This window comes from Azolla caroliniana, unplaced genomic scaffold (assembly GCF_043228905.1).
Source record: "Azolla caroliniana isolate FFs.n. ecotype wild unplaced genomic scaffold, voAzoCaro1.0.p SCAF_5, whole genome shotgun sequence".
In the NCBI taxonomy this organism is placed as follows: domain Eukaryota; kingdom Viridiplantae; phylum Streptophyta; class Polypodiopsida; order Salviniales; family Salviniaceae; genus Azolla; species Azolla caroliniana.
In genome coordinates, this window is record NW_028230440.1 from 7,233,276 (window position 1) to 7,259,236 (window position 25,961).

General features: G+C 39.5%; 3 protein-coding genes across 3 annotated transcripts; 1 reads left to right on the forward strand and 2 right to left on the reverse strand.

Annotated features, from left to right (window-relative positions):
- Positions 1-2,815: 2,815 nt before the first annotated feature.
- Positions 2,816-6,640, reverse strand: LOC147863986 (uncharacterized). Its single transcript, XM_087319619.1, has 3 exons — positions 6,248-6,640; positions 5,408-5,462; positions 2,816-3,234 (listed from the first exon to the last, which is right to left on the reverse strand). The coding sequence occupies exons 1-3, from the start codon at positions 6,573-6,575 to the stop codon at positions 3,078-3,080; spliced, it is 540 nt and encodes a 179-aa protein (XP_087175745.1). The 5' UTR covers positions 6,576-6,640; the 3' UTR covers positions 2,816-3,077.
- A 1,445-nt stretch (positions 6,641-8,085) lies between these two features.
- On the forward strand, positions 8,086-8,931 carry LOC147863987 (uncharacterized). The gene has a single exon (XM_087319328.1). It carries the CDS (start codon positions 8,086-8,088, stop codon positions 8,929-8,931), a length of 846 nt encoding a protein of 281 aa, XP_087175454.1.
- A 6,728-nt stretch (positions 8,932-15,659) lies between these two features.
- Positions 15,660-18,573, reverse strand: LOC147863988 (uncharacterized). The gene has a single exon (XM_087319618.1). The coding sequence runs from the start codon at positions 17,626-17,628 to the stop codon at positions 16,051-16,053; it is 1,578 nt and encodes a 525-aa protein (XP_087175744.1). The 5' UTR covers positions 17,629-18,573; the 3' UTR covers positions 15,660-16,050.
- Between the last annotated feature and the right edge of the window lie 7,388 nt (positions 18,574-25,961).

Here is a 25,961-nt window from a genome sequence, read left to right on the forward strand (position 1 = left end):
CTTGATGTTAACGGGTGTCTATGACATTCTCAAAAAAGGTACATTATCTTATGCTACTATGCCAAAGTGTCAAATTTGTCCTTTAAATAGTTAATGCAAAGATAGAAGATACATGCACCGCATTGTATGCCTTTACCTATATCCATCTTTATGACAAGGGTAATGTAAATAATATGCAAATAATAGATACTATCACTAATGTTTAGCTACATAAAGAAGTGGTTTTAAATGAAGCAACATGAAGTTACCCGTCTTTTAAAGTCTAAGGCTTGAATAACAAACTTGTCTAAATTTGTATTGCCATACAAGAGGCACACTTCAAGGGTGTGCTCAAAGTTATGACCATACTTTTTTTATCTTTTTTACCTTACCCTAGTGGTAAGTTGTTTGCACTACAAGCACTGCTGGGTTTGAAACCCAACTTCCTCACCTCTCTATTATATACTTCTTATATATCTCTTAATTCACTAGATGCCACCGTGAAATGTAGGGGTTGAACCCATGACCACCCGATCTCCATTGGGCAACCTTACCATCTGAGCTACACCCATACTTTTTTCTTTTAAGAGTTTGAAAGAACTTGTTGTGTTTCATTGTCAAATTTTGAATCCTACGTAGAGAAAGAATACCAATATGTTTACTTTTTAGCCGAAGGGCAAGTTGCAATAAATACCTTATCACTATATCAAAGTATATATCACATATGCAATTATTAAAAGAAGCACGAGAATTGAGGTAGCTTTGATGGAAAATGAACATGGACGTAAGAGCCAACCAAGGTTGATGTTATGATAAAGATGAGATTTTGAAAGAAATTATCAACCGGAAACATAATGACAAATAAATTGTTTTGTTTGGATGTGGGAAGATACCATTACCCATCGAAACAGTTTTTTTAAATTTGGTTTTTTGTTTGGGTTGATGATTCGCATGAAAAGGAGGAGAGCATACTACATAGAAAAATTGTAAAGAAACAACAAGGTTGAATGAAGCATCTTCACTTGAAGATTGCATGGTCGGTGCACTTTGATAGATTATTTGGCACACAAAGAAAAAACCTAAACATAGAAAGAAGCTAAGCATTATTGTGGCATTTAGACGATGAAATGCTATAAAGATCATAATTGTTGAATAATGCACATTTGTCAAAAAATTAATGAGCTCATTTGCAATATTTTTTAATAGGCAAATTCCTATGTCATGACATTGTTCACAATCGAGAACTTTTAACTACATTTCATTTGACACACTCTAATGTGCTTCACAAAGTTCTATTATTTGAAAATGGCATAGACGAACACCCTTAGCCATCTAAAACTATATTATGGTTGCATTGGCATGTAATGAAATCAGCTTGAGTCAAGAAATAAGTTCTTTTGAACACTGCACATTATACTAGGAGCTCATTTTGCATATATGTCCTAAAATTAATAATGAATCACATGCATTTTATTTGATAATCACCTATTTGGATGCACAAAGAATTGATGTAGGCATAAAACATGATGAGATAAAAGGAGGTGATATTGTGATTGGAATTGAAGGTGCGCTTATTGTCGATGTGGTTTTAGGTCATGGCAAGTGCAACCTTACAAACATTGGAGTAAAAGGGCGAATGCACAAGCTCAATGGAAACATATGCAAGTGGTGTCCTAGTGGTAAGCCATGTACTGTTTCATTTGGATTGAAAACCTTACTTTTGTAATCAGCTTAAATACCTTGTTTTTATTACACCACCATGGGATGTGGATCATCTATGTTTGGCTTTGCCGGCATATGAAAGCTTTAAATATCATACATGAACATGGTTGCTATAGAGTTGTGACAAACTTTAAGTATCCCCATTCTCCATTTTTTGTTAATTTTAGATGGCAACAACATGCTTCCCTCTTGCATCTCCAAATTGTCACTATATCCTCCATATTTCTTGAGCACCACAACAAAGAGGATAGTTTGCAGCCATATCCTCTCTTATATATTTTTTACATTATTGATGCATCCATATCATATGACTCCCTACATCGCTTGTCAAATGAGACTTGGTGATACTAAGAATCAGCTACTTTGCAAAGCCAAGTATTCTTCAGATATTATATTGCAGTTTAAGTAGAACATGGCCTGATCAGCTGCAAGGAAAATTATTCTTGTAAAATCTGGTATGTTTTATTAGTCTTGTGAAAAACAATAAAAGAGTGAAAAACAAAGACAATGATATGAACATTTTTAATGAAATAAGATAATGTGCCTTATTAATCAGTAAATCATCCAACCCATCTTAATAGATGTATATAGCAAATAAGACATTCAGAGATATTATTGAAAGAAGGATTGTACAATGTAGCATTCAATTCATAGAGCATTAGGCTGATAAGATAAAATGACAACTTGACTGATGATAAATGGTGTGGCTAACATCTGGGGAGCTTTTGATATTGCTTTTCTGGAAATTTGGTGGGCTCCAAAGCCAAGAAATATGCAAATGCAGGAAATACTTTCAGAAATGCCCAACAAAAGATGAAAAAAGAGAGCAGCAAAACTGGAGGAAAGATAACAAGAATAGCTCACCTAGTAAGCTCTCCTAAAAATAATATAGCATTAATCCAGTACTACATAAGAATAAACATCTGCATAATAGGCAAAGCATAGCAAATCCTTAATATTCATAACTTGATTTACAAGTAAAAACTGGAGATATTGCACATACCACTTCACTTCTTTCATACACCAGTAATGATAAGTGGTTAGGGATACATTTTTCGAGCATGCACTGATTAAGAACTTCTATGTTTTATTCGCACATCATTGTTAAAAAAACTGCTCATATTCACATGACAAAAGACGATATACTGTAGCAATCATAGTACTTGAGAAACTAATTCTACAATAGAGCTGACAGAGTAAAGGCTAAACTAAACATCCATCATATAGATTTATGTACTTGACAAAGAGCAGCTGTAGCTCAAAATATGACCTCGGGATTTTTACAAATCTATATTGGAAACACAAATAAAATATTTGACTTTTTCAGTCATTGTGAATGTTGCTTATATCACTCCGGACAACATCTTCATTCTTCTTTAAGACTTGTTGACAGAAACTTCAGTCCCTTCTTTGGCTTCTGAAAGCTTCGCTTTTTTGGATTTGAAGTCCTTCACAGCAGCCTTTATAGCATCCTCGGCCAGCATAGAGCAGTGAAGCTTCACCGGTGGGAGAGACAAATGTTTGGCAATGTCACTGTTATAAACAAAGAGGTTTTTGTTTCTTACTGTAGGTGTTTATCTTATAATTACAGCTATGTAAGCTTATTACAAACCAAGACACAAAAAATATAGAGTCAATGCTACATACATCCACAACAGCCCCATTGACCATGTTTACTGACGTCATGCTATTGTGAAAAAGTTGCATTTCAAAACCAATAAAAAAAAGCATCACGTGATTTTGTTTGCACTATTTAGGAGCCTTCAGATAACTAGAAAAAAGAATTGTTAGTTTCGGAAGAGAATAACATTCTAGTCTATCACTGTTTAGGAGAAGGATCTCCTCTAGTTTATAACATTTTTGATAACTAGACACAATAATTGCTAGTGTGAGAACAGTACTATATCTATCACCCTTGCGAAACTAACTCAAAATAGCTTGAAAGAAGACGACTGTTAGTCTCTGGACAAAAGGAATACTACCTCACTTGGCAGTTTCTTAGTCACCTGGAGTAAGTCAGCTAAAATGGCACACGAACTAGGAATGGCTTGTTAAAAAGGACAGGGGTACTAGTTTAAGATATCAAACAGAGCAGACAAACCATTGGTTTCACGATGAAGTAAATAAGGTGACCTTGAAAGAAAATACACGAACACAATCATTAGTAGGTATGTTTTGTGAGGCACAAAAGAGTAAGCAATGCTAACAAACTATTTCAAGCGAATGCATATAGTAGATCAGCTAGAAAGGAAATGGATGCAGGAGTATACCCAATTCACAATGAACCACTGCAACGAAGGCTTTGGTAAAAATAAAGGTGATCAAAGCATAATAATGTCATCATATCCTAAAACATCTTGTATGCATTTTATTGATTCTTTTCGTCTCCGTCCTCACATATTTGAGACCACAACAAAAGACGTAGTGTAGTGCCTTGTAAGTTTGTACTTAATGCAGTGGACGTATCAACTTGAAATAGAATAATACTATTTGTTCTAATGGAAGAACTAACAGAACACTAGCATACCAAAGTATTAATTCAACAGGAAAAGATGCATGTGTCTCCTTCAATGTGCTATTAAACAAGATTTGGCACAATAACTATCAGGATTGATTCACCTTTGAGGTCAAGAGAAGACCTGAAAGTTTTCAAATCACAGCCACTTGGTCTAATTTGTAACATGAAGCTCCAGAAACAACAGGGAAACCTCAGTGAATTGTAAAAGCATCAACTTCAAAAAGTCAACATACAGGAAGTTATATAGAATTGAGGAGTAAAAGGAGGTAGGAAAATTTGTTGATACTTTGGCTAGGAAAGTACAAATGGATGAAAAGGTGTAAACCTTGCCTCTCATGGACGATTGAGCTACGTACCAAAAATAGACCCCACTAGGTAATCGACTGAGTTGAAGCCAGTTTGGCTACAGAACCAACCAATAGATGATGAAATGAAGTGTTAGGTTTTGTGAATGGTCGAATGTTCAAAGCTATGAATGAGAATTTTGAGCCCAGAGATAATCAGCAAATAATACTAATTATACTGTTAGTATCCCATGGGCTAATTGATGAATAGAAAGATTTACACTACAGGCCAATTGAGCCCAGAGATAATCAGCAAATAATACTAATTATACTGTTAGTATCCCATGGGCTAATTGATGAATAGAAAGATTTACACTACAGGCCCAAAATATAGTGAATTTTCATAGTAGTGCCTCATAATTTAGAATACACCAGGCTGACCCACAACAAGGGCTTTTGAGGCGCTAAAATATTGGTGGAATACATTTGAATGAATAAAGATGCTAATTTCCCACACTCTGTTGAACGACTGTCAGAATCATAGCAATTTTGTCTATTTGATCAATGTGATTTAACGACATTATGGTTCTGTAGATTTGTCTCTTTAAGTATGTGTAACTAGCAAAATATAGAAACTCCTAGAGCCAGAGAGAAGCCCCAGTGTTATTTTTAAATAATATCTAGAGAGGGGAGGCATCCTACCAACCTCCAGTGTTGTTTCCTATCAGGGAGTTCTAAGGGAGGACATAACTAACTATTTATACAATGAAAATAGACCATAATGATGTATTATTCCAACACCAATGATTTTTGTGTTTAATTAAAATTAGAGGAGAGCATTATCCTAAATCACATACAGCAGCCTCTCTAACATACAAAAAAGACATGACAGCAAGAAAAATACCTGTTTTTTATGGTGATGACTTCTTCCATAGGTTTTCCTTTAATCCATTCAGTAGCTAAAAGGAGAGAGAGAAAAAAACCTTAGAACTAGACTCCTTTACTAACAAAACAAAGACAAACAAAATAAATGTAAACATTCCTTATGACAAACAGTTGTTACAAAAACTAGATACAAAATTTCTGGTAGAGAAACAAAAGAGATTGATTCTCAAAAGAAACAAATGTGAACACTTGGTAGATGATAAACAATACGTAGAAGATAAGCAAGCGACCAGAGCCAGGAAATAAGGCGCTGCAGCAAGACTCAGAACAAAACAAGCAGAAACAATCCTTTGAAAGAAGAAAAAGACAAAGAAAGTGAGAAGGTGAATATGAATAGAAACTATGGTTAGAAGGAGAGCATCGCAAACAATCCTCAAATGCGGACAAGAAAATAGTTCCTGGAACTAGATAAAGGCAAACAATATTTACAAATATAAATGTGAAACACACTTCAGAAACAAGGCAGTGAATACTTCAAAGGAAACAGAAACAAAGACAATAATAATAAAAACTATCCTGAGAAACAACAATAAATCGCAGTAACTTTGGAAGAAAACAAAGGCAAACAATTCTCTGAAGGTAACAAAAGCGAATGCAAGAAATTCTCGGAAGAAAAAGAGGGTCATTCAGTACTAAAAAAAAAGGATTTTTTGGGGGAGTAAACGACAGAAGTGGATCCTTATAAGGATACAAAAAACAAACGGAGAAATATCAAAAGGAACAGCGAGAGAAAGAAAGAAAAAGGAGAAGGAACCACAAATCTGAATTTTAAAAGAGAAAAAAGAATTAAAGAACATACCAACCGAGGATGAAGCTATGGCGGAACCACAGCCAAAGGTCTTGAAGCAAGAATCGACGATCTTCCCTGTCTCGGGGTCGACTTTGATCTGAAGCTTCATGACATCCCCGCAGGCAGGAGCCCCGACAAGGCCTGTGCCAACGTTGGGGTCGTTCTTATCGAAGGATCCGACGTTCCGGGGGTTGTTGTAGTGATCGACGACGTTCTCATGGTAGGAAGCACGGGCGATGGCGAGAGCGGGAGCCGCGAGGGGTGATCTATGGAGGGGAGAATCAGAGGCGGCGGAGACGAAGAAGGATCTGGCGGCGGCGAGAGTGCCACGACGCATGGCGTTCTGCGCTGCTCCTGGCTCTGCACAGAGAAAAACAGGGGAGAAAGGAAGGAATTACACTGGACGAAGAAGAAGAAGAAAGAAAGAAAGAAGAAGATGATGAAGAAGAAGACAGAAGAACCCTACCCTTTCAAACCGACCTTCTTAAATGGGATGGCCAACATATATATACATACATATATATATGTATGTATGTATGTATATGTCCATATGTCTGTCCATCTATCTATGTATCTATATATGTCCATATGCCTATATCTATCTATCTATCTATCTATCTATCTAAATTTGTCCTTCTGTCAATGTGTCTTGTCTTTATGTTGTCGTGCAGTGCCGTGGTTTTGCACTCGTCTATCCGCCCACTATACCTATACTAGTCGGTACAGTTTCGAGATTTACGGGTAGTCACGATTGTCAAAGCCAACGAAATGGCGATTACTTACCCATGGGGGGTTACAAGGACTTTGTGCATGAACTTGAAAGCCTCCTATTCGCCAGTATGAATGTTAACCTGCTTCTACGCTTGATTTGATACTCCTCGGTATAGATCATTAATTTCATCAGAGTTTATGTTATCCGTATTTGTGTTAGACACCCCTCCCCCCCTTGGTTTTGGAAAAGAAACGTTATTGGATTTAATAGTAAAACCTCTGTAAAATTCTCAGATTTGCTATTAATAATTATATACAAATAGCTTACAAATTGTTCCTCTAATGGGATTGTGCAATATTTCAAGTCGTGGCGTGGATCTTTAGCTACTCTACGTCGAACCAGATACTAACTAGCCACGTGATCCCTCAAAAGTTATTGGACCTTTAGTAGCTAATGCCAACCTATTTAATATCCAACAGATGGAAGATCATGCATCATTGTTACCTGGGATTGGAATATTTGCATCCTATATCGTGTTGTTTTTTTCGCATTGGAATTGGCACATATAAGACAACTTAGTTCATCCATTGGGATGGAATGTACCAAATAGAACAATGGTTGAATTGATTATGCAAAAATAGCGCAATAATTGATTGAGGATCATTTGATCAATATTCATGGCTTTCCATGCAATGCTATTCTATTACGATTGATTGGCCTCAACAAAGGACCAAGAATAATTAACTCAAAAATCTTAGTAAACTTTTGGTGCCCTTGACAATTGTGGAAGGTTGTATTGTGGTGGTCACATGGACCACACCTAGATTAGGCCCCTACCAAGCCCCATGCACCACACATAGACCACACCCAAATTAGGCCCCTACCAAGTCTCATGCACCACACCCAAACTAGGCCCCCACCAAGCCCCATAATTAGTAGAGCTAATTGGAACGGGAGAACACCCTCCACGCTAAGAGAGAGTCTATAAAATGTAACTTGAGACATAATGAAAGGGGGCTATTCTTGAGAGCATTTCACATCTTGGTGGAGAAGACGGGCCAAGCCACCCCAACTCACGACCCCAACAACGCCCGCCACGATGCAACACGACAACAATGACGGCAACGCAAACTCGATGAATCCAGAATTCCTACAACACAATCAAGGACACCAGCCCACATCGCCAATCGACCAACTGGTTCAAGCTCTGTCCAACATCATTTTACAAGTTAACCATACTAACCAAGCCATGTTGTCCTTTCTTTCAGCACGATCCGAGCCACAACAAAATCTCCCGGACTCTCGAGTTCGCCCAAAACCGTTCTCCGGCCTACCATCGGAAGACGTCCTCTCTTGGCTGGATCATTTCGAAATGGTGGCCAGTTACCACCAGTGGCCACACCCTCGGAAGGCAATGGAGATGAAGACACTCCTCGAGAATATCGCGGCAACATGGCTTGTACAACAACCCGAAGAGACACGCAACGACTGGGATCTGTTACGGGCAGCCATGATTCGGAATTTTGCTCATCAAGACTCCCGCCAGACGGCCCTACAACAACTTGAGTCAATTACCCAACAACCACGCGAACCCATCACCCAGTTCGCGGTTCGTTTTGTGCAGATCCTACACCGGGCTGACGCCAACATGTCGGAGGACATGAAGTTGTTTTTTTTCTGGCCGCGTATACGACATGACCTCCGCCGCCGTGTACGCGATCAAGGCCCGACGACACTACACGAAGCCATCCTCACTGCCCAACGCATCGAAGCTGCAGACGCGCACGACATGCACACACCAGGTAATCTCAGTCATGATCATACAAACACTATACCAGCCGTCACTCCCATGGACATCGACATCCAAAACGCGCAATTACGTGCCAAGCGTGCATTGCCCGAACGAGACAGCCAGGGACGCCCCAAATGTTTCTACTGCAACAACTATGGCCACATTCGGCGTCACTGCCGAAAGTGGTAGAATCACCAACAGAAGCAGAACGTCCAATTAGCTGACGCTGCCTCCCTCTCTGAGCTCCCGGAAAACTAATGCGCGGGGTGCCGCAGGGAGAGCCGCCCCCGCACGTCCACGTCTCCACGTCTCCACGTCCTCAACTTCTCCCGTTTCTCCCACGATCGAGCCGCCCCCGCACGTCCACGCCTCCACTTCATCAACTTCGCCCGTTTGTACCACAATCGCCCGCCTCCAGCACACGACCCAAGAAGTTCTCCTTGACTCCGGCAGCAACATCTCTTCCATCAGCGCAGATTTAGTCACCCAATTACAACTTCCCACGAGCCACGCACCGCCCATTAAAATCCTCTTCGGCGACCAACAACGGGTGTACCACTCACATACGCAAGTCAGGTGCATGCTCACCATTAGTTCTGCCCAGATCCACCATCGTTTCTACGTCCTCCCGCGCCAGTTGTTCCCAATCTCCTTGGGATGTGATTGGTTCCTCCATAGTCGAGCCTGTCTTGATTTCTCCGCACAACAGCTCATCCTCCCAAATCACATTCCGATCGCGCTCTTCACTACTCCGCAGGATACCACCCACATCAGCAACACACAGTACCTGATATCACCGGCGGAGCGCATCAACGACATCATACGGCTCCTCGCCACCTTTCCCTCGTTGTCTACACCACCTGTAAAACCTCCCTCGGTCCATTTTCCGATTCACCACACGATTCCTACAGGCAACTTATGTCAGGCCATCAAATCACCTCAAGTGGCTCAAGGCCTCTTACATCCGATACAAGTTCAAGCTCCATTTGAAATCGTCGGATGGGACATTATGGGCCCCTTTCCCGAGTCACAAGGAGGGAAGATGTGAAATGCTCAAGATGTGAAATGCTCTCAAGAATAGCCCCCTTTCATTATGTCTCAAGTTACATTTTATAGACTCTCTCTTAGCGTGGAGGGTGTTCTCCCGCTCCAATTAGCTCTACTAATTATGGGGCTTGGTGGGGGCCTAGTTTGGGTGTGGTGCATGAGACTTGGTAGGGGCCTAATTTGGGTGTGGTCTATGTGTGGTGCATGGGGCTTGGTAGGAGCCTAATCTAGGTGTGGTCCATGTGACCACCACAGTATGGTTCCTATTGCAACAATAGAAAATATGAGTATCACGAGTGTACAGAAACATTCTTAATTTGCAGTTGTATAAGTTGGTTAGAAAAGTAACTTTATTGTCAAATTTTGCTCAATAGACATTATCCTAGGCCTACTTGCCAATTTAAAAACCATGTCATCTTGCTCATGGATGCTAATCATTAGGATTTAGTGTTTTGGGAAACTAGATGGACATATTAGAGGATGCCAATTCACTTCCTATCTTCTAAAATATTGGGTGGATGCATTCCAATGCATAAAATGGAGAGGAAGACATTCCAAATCAAGGAATTATTCGTTCCAACAATACCACAACCTATTTGACCCTAAGCATGTTACTATTGTTAAAGAAGAGATCGACAAACTACTATATATCTGCTTCATTTGACCCTTAAGGAAGCCCGATAGTTGTTGTGCCCAAGAAGGACATGATGAATCCGAATCTCTACTAACAGTAGCAATCTCAACACAACCATCATTTGTGATATGTTTCCCTTATTGCTCACCAATAAGCATCGTTGACACAATCATCAAACATGAATATGTATACTTTCTTGGATGGAATCAACGACTACAATCATATCCCATTGGTGCCAACATGTCAAGATAACAAGTTAAAACCACACACTTCTTGGGGTGTGTGTGTGTGTATGTTAAAGCCCACCACTCACTTGGTGAATGGGATATGCCTTTGCATTGAAGTGGATACCATGAACACTTTAGATATCCAAGTCACTCCCCCATCATTACTAGATTGTTCTTTAACTTCTATGTAGGTTTGCAAGTATTTTCATAAGAAAGTGGTCATTGACCAACATGCGACCCTTGTAGAGGAAATAGTAGCATGCACTAAGAACCAACTCAGTGCAATAGAGAAACACCTCTAAATAGTCTTCATCAAAGACAATGCCTTCTCCACGCCATGACCGAACAAGCGATTGATACAGAGTAGTGCAACATCAAAGCATACTCAAACCCACAACCAACACTTCACAACTCCCCACGCATTAACTCGTGGTCATTGTTGATTTCATGATGATACTCAAGGGAAGACACAATACACAGATCATGGCATTTCAAAAGGACCACAATGACATGCTACAAGGGTCAACATATTCATCCAACGGAAAAGCTCAAAGCAACAAATATCACCACCGCCAATACAAATGTCCTACCTACAAATTGCAACCCATCAAGCCTCAACCACATCAAGCCTCAACGCATGAATTAGGTGATGCATCAGGCACAACGTAGTTGGACCAATACATCTTTGATCTTTACCTTATACACACGAACCATTAAAACTAAAAGTTCACGAACAAAGTGGTCTACCTCTTTGACGTCGATAAAGTAACAAAAAATCAATCCAAATATTGAAGTGGGTATATCAAGCTTTTTATTCACTACCATATCCAAACTCAAAAGCTCCTCGAATATTTTTATGAGGCCTATAGAGAGGGAACTAGTGAGCTACAATTTAAGGCTCATTCTACCAAACCACTCCCCATCAACCAAACGAGCCCAACAAAACCAAATATACCCATCAATGGTATTGCTCTTGAGGATGCACCTAAATGTGCAATGAAATAGCTCCCCCACCCCAATTTATAATCTCAAATTTGGGGAACATCGACAACACAATAACCCAAAATTGTTTTGTTTTTTGGGGTCATTCATGACTAAGTCGTCGTTGCATGAGCTAGGTAGGTGTTAGTCATCATTATAAGTTTTTGTTCTTGAACCCGATGTATAAAGACTGTGTAATTGGGTCACTTTTGTAACTAGTTCATGTACTATATGTAAATTAGTGATATAGGACAAGCAACATTTTTGACATTTCAATAGCCTTCCCTTAGGAAAAATAAATATACTTTGGTGTAAGCTCAATAAGAGCCAAACAAAGTTAAGAATGCAAAGAATTGACGATGACGCAAACACAATCTCTCCTCCTCTACTCAAATAAACCAAGTGCTTCTCGATACTTGACTACAATAGACTTTCACGACGGACACCGTTCACTATATTCGAGGATAAAATTGTATATAAATTTGAGTTACATGTTGATCTTCATTGTGATTTTCTCCCCTATTGTTGATAAAAGGACACAATTATATCAATTGTATGTAAAAACCATTGCTACAACTTCTTACCCTTCTCTACCTATGTAGGTAGAGGGATATTTTGAAAAGTTATTAGAAACCTAAAATATGCATACATGGATATGATACCCACATGCTCCAATGCCAAAAATTCCATATGAGAATCCCTACCATCAAACACGAAAGTGTTACACAAATTCCAATTGTGCTACACTCCCCCATATCATAAAAATTGGAAAAAGATCTCAAGCTCATCATTTGGATAATTTTGAACATATTGAGCAAAAACCCATTGTTGAGGTATAAAATAAAAACGAGATAACACTTGCCAAATCTCTAATATTTTTATTTTTATTTTTATTTTTATTTTCCAAAAAAGAATATACTCCATTAGTTAAAATATACATGAACACGATCCCTTTCTCAGGTAGGCCGTGCCAAGATTATCCTAGCCTACATACGAGAGATCTCACTTATTTATCTTACACTTTTACATATGACTCAAGCCATCCTTACAGATACATCACCTACCTTCACTATCCCACTTGCCATGTCTTTCACGCCCCTCGTTCAACTAATGGGAGGGGGAAACAACCATCTGGGTACATCATACTTCCATAGTATATCCATTCCATTTGCTGCGGCCATCGGTGTCGTACACCATCTTTTTCGAAAATTCAGCCTCATTAGGTCTGCAGCATCATTAGTACCATTAATCCGCTCATATTGAGCTATAGAGCATTTAATGAACCTGCATGTCTTGTATTCCAATGGAATGGTACAAAAGAAACATGTACCAGCCTAATGGGAGTCCACCAATCATATATGAATACATTTGCATGAAATGGCAAATGGGAATGCTTACCATGTTGCAATATTTGCCACCACCTTGCATTTGACTTAATTATATTCCATACCTTTTTTGCTTTAGGTGATAGCCAATGCAAGTATACAATCACTAAATTGTAATAATTGTGTATCATCCGTTAACCACCAATCCACCCAAAGTGAACCATTTGCTTTTATTGGCAAAGATCGGGGCAACAATGGTATATCTTGTAATTTATCCCAAATAAATTCATAAATTGAGAAATACATAACCATTGTTTAGCATCTTCAATTTTGAAGCAACCTTTGAGATTCTGTAACAACCATATCCGTCACTTCTAAACTCCCAATCAAAACACACACACACACACACACACACACACACACACACTCTCTCTCTCTCTCTCTCTCTCTCTCTCTTTGCCCATACCTTAGCTTGAAGGTGATTTTCATCCACTTGCTATTTTTTTCTCTAGAAAACACGTTGCATTTCCTATTCTATGGGCCTTTCTTCGCCACAACTAAAATTTTGGAGTTTTTCTATCACCTATCAATCAAAACTCTCTCTCTCTCTCTCTCTCTCTCTCTCGGACACACATAGACACCTATAAAACACATGCATCTATGTACGTTTGTTGCATGAGAACCACCTATTTAATGCTCAATATCTTCAAATTATCTTCCTTTTCTCTTATATCATCAAGGGCACCTATGTTCACATTGGTTGAGTAAGGCCCCACACTAGGCAATTATGTCTAATGCCAAAGATGCCACCACTTTACAATTGCCAACACCCTAATAATGCCAACCTTATCATTGCTATTGGCTCTCATTGGGTTGTCATTTCCATGGGCCTTGTTGTTTCTAAGGATGTTATTATCACAAAGCCACTATCATTATCATCGTGCCACTAATGAAGTTGTTGTTGCCATTGGGATGTTGCATGGCCTCCCAAGCAATGTTCATATCCTCCAATAGATAGATTTTGGGCATTTTCAACCATCTAGATGTGTTGCACTTGGAAGATATTTGGTGAAAAACCAATCACAAAAAGTTTGATTAATTACTTAATCCCTTAAACAAACTTTATTCAATTGTCTACAACTCAAGGACATCCCATTTCAAACTCACATTCTTTATGTTGAGTTCTTCTAAGCACTTTAGTGGCCACTAGAAGCAAAGGCTACTCTTAACTTCTAAACTTCCAAAGTACACATCAAGCTTCCCCAAAATCCTAAAAATATTCTGATACAAGTTTTGAAATGCCATGCGGAAATTGAAACCAAGAAGCATATGGGAACTTAAGTATTTTTGTCATCTAGCCAAGTTTCGTCTTATCATTGAAAATTATTGCGGTCCTAATCAACAATTGAGCATCTTAATTTTGTGAGGTTCAAGCTCAAGCTTTTTAAAGCAAACCATTCTAGTTTGCAAATGAAGAAGAGTGATTAAGCTTGGATTTAATATCGTGGAAAGGCATCCTTTTGTGGCATCTATACTTTTGTATCTATGCTTAATCAGGAGTCATTGAATATGCTAAAGTTTCACACCAGCAAAGAGAACGTTTCAATCTAAAACCTCCCACCAAAGATCTTCAATAAACCTAGACTAAATGAGTTCATGTTCTTTAAGTGTTGGCTTAGACATTAACTTTGGACATTAGACAATTTTCAAGCTTCATTGGGGCATGGATGAGGCTAACTTAAAATGGAGCACTCATACCAATATCGTGACTTTTTCATGCAACGACGACTAAGGGATACACTCAACTTTCTCTTCGAGATGTGTGTAAGAGAGAGTGTACTCTCTTAAGGCTATAAAGATAGGACAAAGGCAAGTGGAAAGTTGATAAAGCCTACAAAGTTAGAACAAATTCAAATGGAAACCAATCGATTTTCGAGATTGCAAGGCCTCCCTTAAAAATGGGTCTACAATTTGAAGATTCTGTGAAATAAAAAGCTCATCTCCTAGGAAAGGTTTTTAAGAACAAGTTGACATCGAAATTATATTTCCTCCCATTATCAAAATATCCATTCTTTTGTGTCTCCTTGCACTAGTTGCCATGCATGTCATGCAAGTGTACAAATGGATTTAAAAAAGCTGTTTCTGATCTCCATGAAGAAAATTGAATGAGCATTAGGGCAACTCTTTTCCTTGCATACAGCCTATGCACGTACCTTATTCATATTCATATCACTGTACAATATATTTAACTCAAGCATGGGCGTATCCCATCCCATTGATTTCTGTTAAGTATGCCGTCATAAAGACTTCCTAGCAAATATTCTTCATTGAGTTGTAATGTGAGTTACTAGATATTATTCTGCAATTGCACATTGTGGAAGATTTACAAATGAATACATTGTTCGAGTAGCATGTTTAATTGCACTTAGATTAGAACTATCATTGCATAAAGTTAGAAATCAGTGTTGTTATTGAGTTTGAAAAGGGAGAACACCATCTCATATTTATATCATCACATAAATTTAGCAATTGTTGTTGTTGAGTTTGAAAAGGGAGAACGCAATCTCGTATCACTCCATAAAAACATGCGAGGACATACATTCTGATTTACCAATGTAACTTTCCTACAAAATTAAGATCATATGATGCTTACAATAACCATCCATTCTGCAAAATGATTTGAAATGTGCTTGACCCACAATGTAGCTAAACAAATTTTTACTGCTGTACGCATTACTCAAATCTGGTTACAAGACAAGCACCCATAGTTGGGGTTCTGGGTTTATCCGTCTGGTTTTACTGGCTACTGGATCATTACTACTCTTACATGCCAATTTTCGGCTGAAAACCCTCGCCTTGTTGAACAATTGCATGAGGCAATAATAAAGTTTCTATAATAATAAAAAGAGACTGATCCCTGGAAAATATGCACAGCAAGACTCAGGGAAACTGATATATGAAGTACGCAAAAAACAGTGACTGATGAAAGAGTTCCTTTCAATGTCTATGCCATAGCCTGTCTCATTATCAAATCCAGAGGTGAACCTTCAGGAGCAGCGAAATGCTGTCTAATTTACTTTATCCATTCAATGTATCAAATGGCACCAACCCGTGATGAAAGAACATAGTGAACATTACTACAGTTGCTTTCGATATGTCCATTTGAAGGCATCTTGGAATCGGACGATTCCATTCTGACCACATTTGATTCTTTTCGAGCCCCAATGGAATGATTAAAGATTGCTGGACACGAATCCAAATCCTCACAGATGTTTATATTGCTCGATAGGTCTTGCATTTTTTGTTCGAATATACTCTCATGTAGATTCTTCCTCACAAATCTATTGTTGAAGGATGTTCGTGCTTCTTTAGCTTCTTTGATAATTTCTTCACCCAGTCTTTTCTTCAGTGCCCTATCTGGGTGATGGTGGCTACTGACATCTCCCTCTTCTTCCATCATCTGCTTTGCTTTGATGATCAACGGATACGAATCCACATCTTCATTGGTGGTTGAATTACTTGCTAAGACTGGCATTCTATGCTCAAAGGTACTTGGATGTAGGTTCACTCTTGCAAATTTATTGCCAAAAGATCTTCCTTCATTAACTTCTTTTATAATCTCCTCACCCTGCCTTTTCTTCAGTGCCCTCTCTGGGTGATTGCTTCTATTACTATCTTTCTCTTCTTCTACTATCTGCTTTGCTAGAGTTTCGCGGGCTTCTTTCTGAGCCTTAATCCTCTCTCTTTTCACCATCTCATATGTCTCTTGTACAATTTCTGCAGTTGCTTTTGCTACTGCCTTGTACTTAGCCAGACGGTCGGCAGAGTGATTTCCCCATAGAAATCTAAAACCTGAAGGAAAAAATGTCTTCCTTTGGTGACTATTTACTTGAGACAAATTAACTTTGAATGTTGCTGCACTGGCTTGGCCCCAACCAAAGCTACTACCATATTTCGCCGCCAATTGCTCCTCTGAAGAAACTGTTTTGCCACAACCTGGGCATGAGATCTTGACATCAGAGTTAAGCTCACTGTTAAGATTACACTCAATCTCCATCTTGCAAAATGGGCAAGAGTTCCTGGACACTTCTCTTTCTTTAAATTTCATAGAATGGTAGGATGGAGTGAAATGATAAAAACCTCTCATTGGATTACTTGCTGGAGACCAAGACTTTGAAGCCATCCTTTTTGCATCATGATCAGCTTTTCTTTCTTTATCCGAAAGCACATGCCATGCCTCTGAGACAAGTTTGAATGCACCCTCTGCCCCCATGGCTTTATTCTTATCCGGGTGCAAAATAAGTGCAAGCTTTCTGTATTGTTTCCTAATCATAGCTTGATCTGCATCAGCATCTATCTGAAGGATTTCATACCAATTTGCTTTCACTCCATCCACCTTCTTCTGTTGAGCTACAATATAAACATCTAGAACTGCTAAGAACTGAGGGATCCCTTCAAGCTCTGGACATAGGCACTGAGCTTTCAATGCTGAGCATTTTGCTCCCACAAGGTCATGTTGAAGAAACTTCTGCTCGGCTATGGCCCTTGAGCGTTGAGCCTCATCTTTGTTGTTGCACTGCATAGAGCTTTCTTGACCATTTCTTAGAGACCAAGTTCTCTGTAGAAATTCACCATATCCATCTTTCATGTTGAAAGAACCCATCACATCCATCTTTCATGTGAAAAAAAGCTTGTTAATGTGGTAATTATTAAAATTAGGCTCACTTGACCATTTTAGCCCATGAAGATATTCAACATATCCATATTTCGTGTGCAAAGAAGAATGCCTAAGCCACCATCTCCGAATTTCATGTGGACAGAAGCATGCTTAACCCACCACATCCATCTTTCACGTGGAAATAAGATTGGCTTTCTGATGCTATTAAAAAACTATCTTGATTTTTTCCAAGGTTAGAGGTCTTTATAATGATTCACCATATCCATCTTTCATGTGAAAAGAAACCTCTCAAGCTACCATATCTACATATGATGAGGAAAGAAACACCTCAAGTTCATATCCATCTTTCCAGTGGAAAGATGCATGTTAATCTGATATTTAGAAGGCTTCCTTCACCATTTCTCAGAGACTCGGGTCTGTGTAGTGATTCATCATATTGATCTTTCATGTGGAAAGAAGCATCTAAAGCCAGTATTCTGGACACCTTTCATGTGGAAAGAAGCATCTTAAGCCAATATTATGAACATCTTTCAAGTGGAAAGAACCATGTTGCTTTGCATCGGTGAGGTATTTCAAAATCTATCTTGATCTTCTGCCTATATTAAGCAAAGAAATGAAAAATAGATAAACACAAGGGCATGCACCTGTGAGAGAAACGGACAGTTTGTCAGGACAAAAGAGAGGAATCCGGCTGTCACAGAAGAAGATAAATTCTTAATCGATTCGATTCAGAAGAACCCTAACTCCCTGCTTTTTGTCTGCTACTGCGATGAACAGAAACCTTAAATCTCCAGGGAGAGAGGGGGCAGGGATATTCAACTTTTTTCACAGAAAGTTTCTAATCCCGAGGAATTCAGGGTGAAAAAAAATCCAAAATTTTCCACAGAAGGAGACGAATACTGAAACGAAACCCTAATTCTCTGAGAATTTTTTTTGTTGTGATGCTGCGATGACTAGAAGACCTAATTATTCGCCAGAGAGAACGAGAAGAAGAATCCACAGCCTAACAGAGGAGGAAGAAGAAGGGGAAGAGTATTGATTGACCCGCGATAATTGCTTCCACAGGGGTCTCGTAATCACTGAATTCACAGCAGGAAACCCTAATCTTGCATTTGGTCTGCTCTTGAAGCAGAAAACAGAAGAAACAGGGGAAAGGAGGAAGGCAAGGAATTGGAGGTATTTTATTTACTGGATTTATATATTTCTTTTATTTTCCTATTTTATATGTTTAGAAATCCCCTGTTTTTTCTGTGAAGCTCTCCATGGACACGTGGCAAAGCAGAGGGGGAAATATCAAGCCTTTTCTTCCTTTTTTTGGCCCTTCTCTTTCTGCACCTCACTATGGTTGACACGTGGCTTGCCACGTCATTGCTACGCGGACAAAAAAGCCCCTGCCACGTAGTTAGACCCCCCCAATGACATGTCAGCTCCACGTTCTCCATTACCACGTGGTATAGACACGTCATCCCTTTCTTACAAAGTAAAGACTCTACTCTTCTCGTATATGTTGAGAGAGAGCGAGAGATAGAGAGAGAGAGAGAGAAAATCGGTAAGGTTCCAATGGGGACTAACAATCGACAACGGTTCGAACCGAACCAAACCGCGAAACTGCGGCTTAATGGTTTAAACAGTACATTCCGCAATGGCATCTCGTAAATTAAGAAATTTATATGGAGTAATAGAGAGGTGAGAAAATAGGGTTTCGAACCCACCCAAGAGGTAGTGCTAGTAACTTACCACTAGTGTAAGCTATTTACGACAAGACAAAGAGAGAGAGACATCCTCAAGGCCTTGATCCTCAACGACGAAACTTGGAGGCATAATTTTAACCCTATTATGAATCAACTCTTCCAATCGGCAAAACATGTATCTATCACATCCTAGAACCTCAATGACAAGCATTAGAGGCATAGTTCTAATCATTATATGAATTAGCTTTGCACTTTTGGAAAGTGACATATAGAAGCATCTCATTTGCCAAGTGTATGGATTGCGATTTGTATGGTGGCTCTCATCCAATCCTAATATAAACATGATATTTGTCATTGCCAAGTTGAACATGTCAAGAGATGTAATGAAATATGAAAAATTACAAATGTAACCATTAAGTTTATAAATAAGTCACCATTCATTCCTATTTCACTACGTTAATTACTAAATTAGCATAATCAAACAACAACTATTGGGATACTTGTTATAGGCATGACCATATAAAATATCCCGTGGTAAGATTGTACCGTAGTATTCTATACACGTGGATAAAGTGTGAGGGCTAAACGAGTGTGTAAAGAAGGGAAGGATTACTTTTGATCCTTGGGATTGAGATAACCCATTAAGGCCAAGTGTGAACTTGCTTGGGGGCCTTAGGTGTGGCTATAAATATGAGGCCTAGCTACCCTCATTTGACATCCCTCAACTACGTCAAGACTCTATCCTTGTGGTGGATCAACTCTTGTAGCGAGCATTCTAGTACCAGGTACGCCACGACGCCACGACGCCACGATGGTGGTATGGGATGCCGATCGAGGCTCGAGTCTGTCTCGATCCCTTCGCTCGAGGGTGGTCGGGTGGATTGGCACCCTTCTTTCTCTCTCCGCTCTTATTTTTCTATCCTTTAATTGTTTATCATATGCCTACATTAGGATCTAGCTCTAACTGTTGGTATCCAAGCTTTTATTCTAATGTTTCTTTTGTTGATTGTTTTTTATTATTCTTGTTGGATGGTGATCAATCGATGTGTGATCGATCTTGATCGAGATAGCTATCAACAACGGAACTTCAATAACTCTTTCTTAATTTTTTTCTATTATTTCTTCTCCCAATCTAATCATGTATAAGTCAATATTTAAATTTTCTCATTGATTCAATTATGTTGTACAGTGATAATAATTGGTTGTATAAAACATATACATATGTGTATGAGGTCAATACCTCATTTGACAAAATATTGGATATGTGATTTGTGTCGTATGTGTACGAGGTTAATACCTCAATTGCGTGTTATGTTCACATACATATGTTATGTATGCGTATGAGGTCAATACCTCAATAATTGCGATTTGTGTTGTATGCGTAAGAGGTCAATACCTCAATTGCGTATTATGTTCATCCTTATTTTGGGTGTTTCGTGTGCATAGAGGCTATATTCCTCGATTACATCATTTGTTGGCTATGTTATGTTACGATTTTTTAAATATATGCATATGTAATCACGTGTATATGTATTCAATCGTGTACACATGATAAACATAAATATGTGTATATTAGTGTTTATTACGTGATTTTGGAATATCGAACATTGTTCTTTTCGGGGAAAGGATCTTGGTGGTTGTCCTCACATTTTTGTGAGAATGGTGTAGTCACCATCCTTTTTCAACAAATGTTTTTGTTGTTGTCATCCCCGTTGGTCACACGATTTCACTACACGTTAGAATGAAACAATCGTAGCCACAATGATGTTGTGAGCGTTAGGGCTTGATCCACTTCATGTGAGGTCGCTCCTATGACACACACATCCAACATCCCTCCCTTGTTACATGGTTACGATGCCACCATGAGATCATCATTACGGAAGGCATTCATAATGATGTAACAATGTGATGGGCCACGTGGACCTACTACGAAAAGAGGGCTCATGTGGCTTGACCATTAGGTTGCAGTTTGGGGTATGTCATTGTAATGATGAGACTTGAGGTTGGGTAATGTACATACATAGTTTTGAATCTTGTTAACAAGGGGGAAATAAGGTTTCCAGACACATGTATTCTTTTAAAAAACATATATGGACAAATGCCTTTGCATATCTCTCATATGTATGATATTCAATACGAGCAACCTATTTGGTTAGTTCAGGTGTTTAATGGCTCTGTTCTGAGGTCTCGAGTTCAAGTATGACCAAGACCATACAACATTATTGATACATGTATATGACTATAAAACATGTTTAGACTTTAGGTCTAAGTGCACTTTGGGGTCCTCGTAATAGGACTTAAAGCGCCGAAACCACATGGGTGGGGACAGAGACATAGTTTATTGTTAACATTTTCTCATGTATAAACTATTCATGATGCGAACATACATAGTTAAGCCTCGGGGAGCCGCCATAAAAAAATTGATGTAGAGATCATGGAAAGACATTCATTTGTCACCCCCATTGTTTTTAAAACACCTTTGTGTTACCATAGTAACATGATCTTGAACCTCATCTGATACGCACGTGAGATCATGATATCGATTAATGTTTGTCCACGATATGTTTACATCTCGACATGATGTTATAACTATTTGTCTGACCTTATCCTATTTCTTTGCCAGAAATTATCATTCAATGGCTCATAATAACAACCCGATGGCATCCGCCCAAGCGGAGGGAATTCAAGGAAATCCTCCTTGGCCAATCCCCATTGAGTCATACTTTTTACAAATACAAAATTTCCTTAATTCTACCTTGCACAAGATTTCCGAACTTTGGCAATCTCATAGTGCTCTTGAGGCCCATGTCATTAGTATACAACGTGATACTAATAGACCTGATGAGCACCAATGGGAACCATCATCTGTCGTAAAGCCATTAACGGGAGAAAAGGAAAAAATCAAAGAAGCAATCTGCACGTGATTGGGTAGATATGAGTCTCATTTTGAGATCTATCCCAAGCCAGATAGTATGAAGATTGCATATGTTGGTTGAGAACTAGGGGGTAAGGCCACTACTTGGTGGCGTGACCTCCGCACTTTGGGGAAATTGCCAGATACCTAGACAAACTTTATCAAGGTTTTCAAGGGTAACCTCCATCTCGAATCGAGGCAACACAAACTTTAATGAACCTCTCTAGCTAGAAGTTTTCCTCACTAGAAGACTACGTTCACCATGCTAGAACCCAAATCCAAAAATCGGGTCTAGAAGGGGACAATTAGTTGATAGCTTGTTTTGTAATGGCATCCCCAATTCATACTATCACTGGATAGTGCACGATAAGGATCCCAAATCCTTCGAAGAGGTTGTTGAAATAGTTCTTTGTTATCAACGCACTTTGAAGAAGGACCATAACAAACTCGAAGCGCCTGGGACTAAGCAATCGCAATTCGCTGGGAAGCGACAAAATCTTTTTTATGTGTTATGCAGAAAGAAGGGTCATACAAAAGAGCAATGTCAGAAGCTCCAATGAAAAGAGCACAGCAACAAAACCAAAGTTCCATATCATAAATGTCAGATTCCTAATGTCCTTGAGGTCTATACACATCATTTACGTAATTGTAAATGTTATTTCCCTCACTATGTATTGGGACCCAATGATTTACTACATGCAAACAATTTCTATTTTATCCGGGAAGCTAACACAACTTTTTGAATGATCGTTTGGTTCAGATATGGGGAATCCAACCCACCATAAGTGATCACACCTATAAGGTGCAGTTGGTTGATGGAAGAGTGCAATACATCAACGGGGCGATTCATTCATGTAAAACCCTAAACCCTTCCATGTAATGAATCTTTGTACCACTAATGAAATATTGGGCTATCCCTGGTTTTATAATAAAAACTCTTCTTTATCTATTGATTGGGTTCACCATTCCATTACCTTTGTATTGAACGATTGCACTCATTTTATTCAATGTGTAAAAAAACAATCTCTTTCAATTGTTTCCTCTCCATCAATATCTGAGTTGTGTTGTTCTTCTTTATTTTATTGTGTACTTGATCCGAACATTCACGTTTATAATATCAATAGTGTCTCAAGTCATTTATCATATTTTGAACAATAATAGCTCGAGGAAATATTAAATGATTTTCGTGATGTTTTTCCGAGTGAACTACCACATGGGTTACCTCCTAAACGTAATATAGACCATCGTATAGATATTGTACCTGACGTTGCACCAATAAGTATACCTTCGTATCGCTTAAGTCAATCCGAAGAGGATGAGGTATCTAAGCAACTCAAGGACTATTTACGAATGGGTTATATACGTTATAGTAAATCTCCATGGGGTGCACCTGTTCTCTTGGTAAAAAAGAAATAGAGCACATGGCGCCCACATGGTGTATGTGTATTAATTACAGACGCTTGAATAAAGTGACGATCCAGAATTCATATCCATTGTCCAGGGCTGACGATCTAATTGACCGTCTCCAGGTGGCGAGAACTACTTGCTCCTTATACGCAACGCTCGGCCACAACCGAGCTTAGAATCATACACAGAAAACGGGAAATAAAGGCACGACACAAAGAGGAGAAGAGTACACAAGATGTTTACGTGGAAAACCACGGCAGCCCATAGGCTACAAACTATCACTATGTTAGAATGTACAACAGTGAGTTCACGGAGGCAACGACCTTGTGCTCACGATCTTCGCCACAAGCGGCGGTTACAACAGAGGCAACGACCTCTTCCTCTCTCTCTTTCTCTCTGTACACTGTCATGCGCTATATTCTTGTGCAAAAGAAAAAACGACAACAACAACTAAAAGTTTGCCCTAAGTCATATTTATACTAATATGATCTTTCGGTTATTTACAAAAAGATAGCCTCTATGGACTCTCAGAAACATATTTACGAATATGTCTCTTCATCCGGTTCTCACCGGATCTGCACCATCTGGCTCTCCGTAGCCGGGTACTCCTCATCCGATTCTCACTGGGTCTGCACCATCCGGCTCTCCGTAGCCGGGTACTCCTCATCCAGTTCTCACCGAGTCTGCACCATCCGGCTCTTCGTAGCCGGATACTCCTCATCCGGTTCTCACCAGGTCTGCACCATCCGGCTCTCTGTAGCCGGGTACTCGTCATCCGGTCTCGGCCTCAGCCGAGTTTGTTCATCAGCATTGTTCTTCTCCCTTCCCATCCGGAGGGACCTGTCTCCCAACAAACTCCCCCTTCACTCCGGCATGGGGTGTCTTACCAGTCTGATCCTCTTCCGGCATGCATCCAGCTTGTCGGGTATCAACACTTTGGTCAGCATATCTGACCCGTTCTCGGTCGTGTGGATCTTCGTCAGCGCGAACTCCTGGTCATCTACTCTCTCCCGGATCCAGTGATACCTTCGCTGGATATGCTTCGTCCGGGAATGGTAGGCCGCATTCTTAGCAAGATGGATGACACTTTGACTGTCGCAATAGAGTCGGTATTCATCTTGCCGGATACCGAGCTCTCCGATGAAGTCCTTCATCCATAATATTTCCTTGCCAGCTTCCACAGCCGCCATGTACTCCGCCTCCGTGGTTGACAATGCAACCGTCTTCTGCAGCCTCGACTGCCACGAAACAGCTCCCCCGTGGTACTCGTCATCCGGTTTCGGCCTCAACCTATCGGCCTCGGCCGAGTTTGTTCATCGGCACTGTTCTTCTTCCTTCCCATCTGGAGGGACCTGTCTCCCAATACCAGGGAGCTCGATATTTTACGAAACTTGATCTTCGTATGGGCTACCATCAAATCCATATAAGTGAGGAAGATGTTCCTAAAACGACATTTCATACACGTTATGGCCATTACGAGTTTTTGGTCATGCCTTTAGGTTTGACCAATGCTCCGGCCACATTTCAACAAGAAATGAATGACATTTTCCGAGAACAACTTGGAAAATTTGCCGTTATTTTCTTGGATGATATTCTAGTCTATAGTCATACATTAGAAGAACATGCTAAACATGTCTGTTGTGTTTTACAAATTTTGCGCGACAAACAATTCTATGCAAAGATCTCAAAATGTGAGTTCTTCAAGAAATCAATTACTTATCTTGGACATCTCATAACCAAATGAGAAATTGACCCGTCTCGCATCGAGAAAGTTAAAATTTGGCCCACTCTTTGGAATATTAGAGAAGTTAGAGAGGCCCTTGGTTTTGTCAAGTTTTTGCGAAAATCTCTTCGCAATTATTCCCAATTGACAACGCCATTTACTGATCTTCTAAAAGGTCAAACGTGTAAGTCTACAAAACCTATTGTATGAAATGCTAACCTAGACCTTGCCTTTAAGGAACTCAAGGACCCGGTGTGCAAGGCTCCTTCACTTCTTTTACTAGAGCCTTCAAAACCTTTTCAAGTTGAAACTGACAGAAGTGATTATGCTATAGGTGTTGTCCTATATTAAGATGGTAAACCAGTAGCATTTGAGAGTAAGATTCAACTTGATTCTGATAAGTGTCGGTATGCTGTGCAAGAAAAGGAATTATTTGCAATAATTCATGCACTAAAGTATGGCGCCATTATCTTTATAGAAGTCATTTTGTGGTAACTACAGATCACCCCTCTTCATTATCGCCTTTGCTTCTAGAGTTACCATCATCACTGTCCTTGCTTCTAGTGTTACCGTTATCAATATCCTAGTCTTC